Source organism: Lates calcarifer, linkage group LG16_LG22 (genome assembly GCF_001640805.2).
Source record: "Lates calcarifer isolate ASB-BC8 linkage group LG16_LG22, TLL_Latcal_v3, whole genome shotgun sequence".
Classification (NCBI taxonomy): Eukaryota; Metazoa; Chordata; class Actinopteri; family Centropomidae; genus Lates; species Lates calcarifer.
The window spans coordinates 12,622,968-12,630,745 of record NC_066848.1 but is presented as its reverse complement, the minus strand read 5'-3'; the positions used below and the strand labels follow the sequence as shown (position 1 = coordinate 12,630,745).

The 7,778-nt window shown below is 40.3% G+C and overlaps 1 protein-coding gene across 1 annotated transcript; it reads left to right on the top strand.

Annotated features, from left to right (window-relative positions):
* The first annotated feature begins 205 nt into the window (after positions 1 to 205).
* On the top strand, positions 206 to 7,360 carry sparcl2 (SPARC-like 2). The gene is made up of 9 exons (XM_018696937.1): positions 206 to 347; positions 815 to 910; positions 1,903 to 1,975; positions 2,584 to 2,695; positions 2,959 to 3,077; positions 3,167 to 3,321; positions 4,435 to 4,548; positions 5,690 to 5,784; positions 6,378 to 7,360. Exons 2-7 carry the CDS (start codon positions 848 to 850, stop codon positions 4,507 to 4,509), a joined length of 597 nt encoding a protein of 198 aa, XP_018552453.1. The 5' UTR covers positions 206 to 347; positions 815 to 847; the 3' UTR covers positions 4,510 to 4,548; positions 5,690 to 5,784; positions 6,378 to 7,360.
* Positions 7,361 to 7,778: the final 418 nt, after the last annotated feature.

Genomic DNA, 7,778 nt, shown 5'->3' with positions numbered 1-7,778 from the left:
AATGTAATGTAATATTCCATCTCAACAACATTCAACTGCGAGATGTCTTAACACTGGGATCAGATACCTGTGCACTCAGCCGCAATCAACAGGGAGCATATTGTGGATGGAAGAAAGTCAAACATACCGTACAGGGGGAAGCAGAGAGGAGGGGTTAAATATGGCAAGAGTGCAAAAATACATGGATCAAATGAAAAGAAAAAGTACAGACTGTTGAAGAGGGCTGTTAAACATATACACCCTCACAGGAGCCAGAGAGACTGAGAGAAAAGGGTAGACTATCTGGAAACAAGGAAAGGAGAAGAACAAGGGAATAACAACAGAGGAGAGGAGTGACAGAGGCTCTGGTAAGATGTTTTTTTCAAGCAGTCATGGGGATGGAAAATGACTTGTTAGACGGTAACAACTTCCTCAACTGAAAGCTGAATGTCCTTTCCGTGTAATTCAACCCTCGGTTTCCTCTGTGATGGAAAATTATTGTTTTCTTGAGACTCAATGAGGTGCATTGTTTCCTGCTACATTATGGGAAAGACTGGAAATACTGTAATAGTCGGTAAATGACACCACCACTAAGAATGAAGAAAGAAAAATGAGGGAAAAAAGCATCTATTATCAGAGCTTGATCATGCAAAATTGATCCCTCAGCACTATTTATTTTTCAGATTTTACCTCAAATGTAACTGATATGAAATGTAAAGAGAGAGATGATGATGATGGCAATAATAGACACAAATGTCTAGCTATGATGTTTTCTTTTTTAATCCCATATGCTCAATGTGCTACAAAGATTTAGTCCAGTATGTTTTTCTTGCAGGAAAATCTGTCAGCTTCCTCCTGTGTCTCAACCATGAGCCTGGGCTTGACCTTTACCTTGTTTCTGCTCCTCAGTCTTCACATTTGTACAGCCCTGGTGAGTCTAACCTTGTATGTTGATGCAAGAACAGTCATGCTGAACATGCATTAAAACTATTAAGTTAGTTGGGTACAATTTTTTTAAAGGGGTAATCATATTATCGATTTATAATCTGAGAGACCAGGGGTGCAACTCTAAACAACATACACAATCTCTCCTCACCTCTTTTCTGCTACAGTGATCATGACTGCTCTGTTATAGGTGTTAAATGGTATTTTCTGTTGTAATAAAATGTGGCTCTGGTATTTTGCATCTGTGCACCTGTTTCCCATCTGATCAGGGAGGACATTGGGGGCAGATGTGGACCTGGCGCAGACTACAAAGTTTCTGGAGATAGAAGTTTGGATGTCGAGGGGAGATGGATGTGCTGTAGCACACATACCATTTTGACTGTGGTTCCATTCTATGATTTTATAGTTCAGAATAATTAATTTACATTACACTTAAATTATTGTCATGTCAGGATACATTATTTTGGTTCATGATCCAAAGTTTAAGATAAAGACAAGTTTATACCTGAGTTTAGTGCATGCCTCTGGAATGACAATGATCCTTTCATCCTCTGCCTAGAATACGGAACCATCAGAACACTGTGTCCATGTGTGCCTGCATGAGCAGCAGCAGTGTATATACACAGTACAGGGTACACTGTATGTAGTAAAATTACATATAGCTATACACTGTATATACACATAAAACTATATGACATAAGATTCATCCATCTTCATGGTGCAAGTAAATAATAGCCACTCATGATTTTCCATGGCTTCTATCTCTCAAGAAAATCTTTGTATGTTCTCATGTCCCAGTCTGGGTTCATTACTGGCAGTTCCACTGCAGGTCCCCTGTTTGACTAGTAGGCATCGGCTAGGGTTGCAAGTTCTTTTTCCAAAATGTCTCAATGCAGTCATCCACTTTTGGGTCGGCGTAGCCCAATAGTCCACTGCTGATAAGACAGCAATGTATGTGCGTGTGTTTGTGTGTGTCAGGGAGGCAGAGCCCAGCGCAGACAGAAACAAGCTGAGGAGAGGCTGAGACCATATATTGGCAGAGTAGAGCCAGGTAAGACTTTAATGTTCAATACAGTAGAGGATTTGCTTGACTGCGTTATAGTTGTATATTTCTTTAATGAAGTTCAGGAAGTAAGGGTATTTGCTCTCTTTCCATGGTCCAAAATCCATATATTAACATGTATGATGAGAAGAATAAGTAGATAAGGATCTATATGTATGAACTTCCAACTGAAGATATTTTCACTGCAATTAAAATAGGACATTTGGTGACTTAATACAACAAACCCAGTCTCATCTTATAGTTTAAAAGGGCTAGATCACTAACAGATTCTGTGCTAAGGATATGACCAGTAATCTATAAAAATCTAATTCAAAGAGCAGTCTCTTACTGTGTGTATGTCTTTCTGTTCTGGGTCTCATATGTGCACAATATGGCATTCTGGACCAAGAATTGAATGTATAGCAATGATTACAAGTCAGGCGATCAACTCATTCATTTACTGCAACTTCCTAATTTTTCCATCTGTCACTCTCTGACAAACACCATTGATCAGTAAAGCTTAACAAGTGGCCTGAAACTGGGGGGAGTAAACACAGATGGAAAACTAGGAAAACAGAAAAATGATGCCGCAACCAGGCTGTTTCTTCCTGTTTCAGAAAAGCTTTGTAAGTTGCTGAACTGCTATGGTCCAGTGGGATCTTGGTGCCAGGTTGTTGAGGAAAATGGAGTCCCGATGCCCAAGTGTGTTTGTCCTCAGTCCTGTCCACGGTAAACACCTCAAAGTATTTAAATTAACTACAGTTTGTTTTTGACCAGTAAATGTACTGAAATGTTTGCACACATACTATATTGATGTAAGGTTAAGCATTCACTGCTTTTGGATTTGTTAATGATACTCATATAAAACTAGGGAAGGTGTAAAGTTTGCGATGAAATCATAAACTACAGCAGTTCATTTAATCCAGCTGTGAACACTGTATGATCCATCCTCACATTTAGTTTTGCATGTGGGCACTGGCTCATGCAATCAGGCAGAGGGCACCAGTGTGCAGTGTTCTGGGAAAAACCTATGGGAATGAGTGTTTGCTGCATAAAGAAGCCTGCAGAAAGAGACGCCGCACTGGACTGGCTCACACAGGACCCTGTCTGGGTAAACACACACACATGCAGCATTAGATATTACACAGAAATTTCCACTATGCACTGCAGTCTTCTAGCTCCGTTGTCTCTCTTGTTCAGTCCCCAAGGGTAAATGCACTGAAGAAGAGTTAGGCCAGTTTCCATATCGTCTTATGGACTGGTTTCTGCTCCTGAGTCGAATGGGGGAGTCCTACGCACCTGGTGCCCCACCCCAGAGCTGCCTCAGCCACACCCAGAGGACACAACTAGCACAGGTAGCTGAAAACGACAGGCTTGAAATGAGCCTTTACATCAGACTGACAGACAATAAAAGTCTGCATCCACAGGGAAAAGCTAAGAAGAGTAGTAAACATGATTTATGATCCATAATGACCTCAGCTAATGATGCAAATGAAATCAATACCCATAACAAGAAACTATAGACAGAAAAAAAAAACATACCGGGGAATCACTTTCACTCCAAGAGCAACTTAACACTGAACATAAAGTTGTTTTTGACACCAGACACCATCATCGCGCTAGCATACAAACTGTGCTTGTCTGGAGAGAAATCGATGTTAACAACTTACTGTAAGTGGCAAGTTCTTGTGTTGCTCGCGGTGTGGTCATCCATAGAGTGAGACAGTGGCTCTCAAGAGCACCATGTATAAATAGGATTTGGTCAATAATCACTAAATTATTCAATAAGATGGTGAATGGAGGGATAACTTAATATCCTCCCGCCAGCCACCTTGACCTCCTGGCCTCAAATGAATTAAAAGAAAAGTCATGCATTATTTTGATTAAATGAAAAATGATATACAGTATTTTGGAGTAAAATGATTTCTGTAGTATTTTATGCATCTTTTGTTTATCAATTAACTCTGGCCTGGATAAATTTAGAACTTTTTGTTGCAAAACACAAAACTAAGAACCCATGCTAACGTATTCACAGTGGCAATACTAACATGCTGACATTTAGCAGACATAATGTTTACTATGTTCACCATCTCAGTTTAGCATATTAGCATGCTAACATTTGTTAATTAGCACTAAATATAAAGCACATTTGGGGCCGATGGGAATGTCATGAGTTTTGCAGGTATCAAATCAAAATGTTCATTATATATAGTCAATGGGAATTATGGTGAAGTGATGAAGAATCAAAACACAAAATTTCATGGAAATCCATCCAATAGTTGTTGAGAGCATAGCCCACAGTGGTGTACTGACCAACACAGCCATCCTTAGAGCTGTGTTGTTAGCATGGCTAACAGTGTGTGTTTATTTCATGCATTGCAATAGCAATTAAAGAAACAGTGCCAAGAATTTTAAGTTGAACAGTTTGCTTCTTTTCCACGATTACTTTTATCTCTCTCTTTCTATAGCAAAGATTTACCCTGCTGGACAAGAACAAAGATGGCAAGTTGAAGCCGCAAGGACCTGAGGAAGCTGTATTATAAGAAGATGCCTCTGGAGCACTGCGCTACACCTTTCTTCCAGTCAGTCCCACCTCCAGCAGCTAAAGCTATGGGGGGCGTTTCCAATAATTTTAGCTATTGGATAACATGAAGATGTCATATGATGATTAGTTTAGTCAACTTAAATGTGAATGAATTCAGTTTTGGCGTCTGTGCAGCAGACATGTTGCCAAGTAAGATGCATATACCGTCACAGCATTTATATACTAACTAATGATTCATTTTTAGTGTTGCATGTATTGTGCAGGAGGAAAAACTCTAGGACTACAGGACTTACTTGATAAGAGGTAAAATCTTGCTTGCCATAAGGTGACTGAGTGGTCAACAAGGCAAGGATGGCGTTGCTCACTATGTTCACCTTATGTCACACAAAGATTCATCATGTGAACCTTCTGTCTCTTGCGTTATGTTATTTTTCGGCTAATTACTGAAACACCAAGGGTTAAAAATGTCACACCGCGATGCATTTCGCCCCCGCTCTGTGACCAAGTTGCACCTCCCACCATGCTGTTCTCTCTGCGTGACATCTATCCATTCATCCGCCATGCCAATCCCTGCTTCCTGTGCCTTCTTCCCCTCCCATTTCATGACCACACCATCTCTCCATCATCTTACTCCTCCTCCATGTTGAAGCACTTTCTCTTCTGCGCTTCCTACTTTCCTTTCATCTCTCCTACAAATAGACTTATCTTCAGCCTCCCTTCTCTGTCAATCCCTCTCACGTTTTCACTCTTCTCATGCTTTCATTCTTCCGTCTCTCCCCCTTTCTCTACCATCCCTACTCCCACCCAACCTCTCATTTCTCTGTCACTCTGCAATGACAGGTTTTGTGGGAGTTGGGCTGGCTGTGTCAATGTCAAGCCATTCCCAGCAATGATAATGTTTATTACCCACTGTGTCTCCCGCTGCCCATGGATTAACACAAATTGAAGGAGTACCCTTCAGAGATAATGCTGTAGGGTGAACTGAAAGACAATGGCTGTTGAAAAACCCCAATGCAGTTGTTTCTACACATATGGATATGTCTTTAATCTTTGTGTGTACCTAAACAAAAAGTCATTTTTGAACACATGCTCAGGTTCATAAAAATATGCAATTGCTCTGTTGTCTGCTGGTGCTGTATTCTGAGGTCACCATGTGTTATACTGTGCTGTGTTTGCAGGTCATGTGACCGTAACAGGAACAGCAAGGTGACGCTGCATGAGTGGACGACCTGTCTAGTGGATCGCCTTGAGGCCTGGTTCTACGACTTCACATGTTAGTCACAACTTTTGCTCAATCTTGCAATAACTCCCCACAAGATAGAGAAAGATAGAGAGAAATTAAGATCAGAACATCCAGATCTGAACACAGGCAAATTGAGCCTACTGAATTTGAGAAGATTTGATACAGTCTGATGATCAGAATTTATGAAACCTAAACATTTATGTACTGGCAATGTAGTTCTTGAAATTGCACAACTTGAAACTGACTACTTAAATAAAGAAGAAAGAAAGGAGGGAATTTGGACTGCATAAATTCAGATAGATGGTTATCAATGTAAAATATTTAAGAGCTATAAATTAAATTATTTAAATTCCAACAATTATTCAGTAGTGATTTAATTTCACAATTAGGTATTCAGTTTCATATGGGATTTAAGTCTTTATGGCCATTATTTGCTTCCATAGAGTGCACTTTTAATATTACTGCGATTTTTCATTATCTACAAGACACAAGACACATTACAGAGTTAATTTTTTTTTTTTTTTTTTTTGGGGGGGGGGGGGGGGGCTGTAGAAAACACACTTTCTCCAAATCAGTATCATCAGTTGTCTACATTACTTTAATTTTTTTGCTTTTATCCACAGCGATGAGAATGGGTTCCCGCAAGCTATGCCCTACAATCAAAGAGAACAACTTCTGACATGAGAAAAGGGCCATGAACTCCTGCATCTCTATTGTGCTGTAAAGAACTCGCTGAGGCCAACACTGATTTAAAAGCTACAGGATGGCACCTCTACACACTCGTCACTCATCTGTTTCACTCAGTATTGCAACTTGTAATACAGAGATTTATTGTTTCATCAAATCTCAAAGTCTGCTGATTGCCTGTGCATTCATGTGTGTGCTCAAATGGGACAGATAAATGTCTGGACAGACTGACCTCTGATATTGTTAATTATATTAGCTGACATTTGTATATTCGAGTTGTAAAAGAGCAGAGACAATATTAAAGCAATATTAAGTCCCAGTTTACATGGCATGTTTTGAATAACCAATTATAGTGAAGGACGAAAGCAGCGCAGACAGACAGCATGATGTACAGAGAATGACAAACTAGAAGGAAATAAAGATAAGGGGAAAAGAAGCGCTTAGTATAAGATGACGTGACCAGAGAAGAGACAAAGAGATAATAAAGAGGGTGAAGGGGAGAAGTAGAGGAAACTGGGGGGGGAGTGAGGGAGGGAAGGAGTGAGGCAAAGTGACTGAAGGAAGGAGGGAGAAGTACAAAGTGTGTTTGTGAAGGATGGGAGGAGGTAATGCACTGTAAATGGGAGTTGAGAGTAATGGAGTAATGCATAAAAAATGGATCAGAAATGAGGGAAAGACTGAGGAGAACGGGGAACAAGAGGGGGGAAGGGATGGCTGAGAAAGCGGGAGTAACTGAGGAGAGGAGGAAATGCAAGAAAAAAGGTTTTGGTGCTGCAAAACATTTCCTTTACAGACAGCTCTGTAAATAGCATCTCAGAGCATGATGCAGAATATCTGAAACACTTGACCTCTGTCAAGGTCAAAAAAACTTGCATAATGCAAGCTTGCTGACTTTTTTCTATGTATGTGCCATCTATAATACATGACACTCTAAAAACTCTTGTTGCATCTTGTTTGTTTGCTTCAGTTTTGTGTGTGAACTTGTGTGTGTGTGCTTGTGTTGGTACTACAAGATCAATAGGAGGATGTGTGTTTGTGGCCTGGGGTGGCTTCTTTGGTATGACTGGTTTCTCTGGACTAATTAGCCTTCAAATTTACCACGCCTGAAGGATGACGAGGGTTGGGGAGCGAGAAAGAAAGACACTGGGAAGAAGATGAAGAAAGGGGGAGAGATTTCAGTACTCAATATGAGATGCAGATTCGGTGCAGACGCGAGGCGAGCGAGGACTGAGGACTGCTTCCTCTACATGTTGTGCAAAAAGAAAGTGCATCATCATAAATATCAAAACAAGATGTTTTCATTCCATCAGAGATTCACTCAAAACTTTTGATAAAGT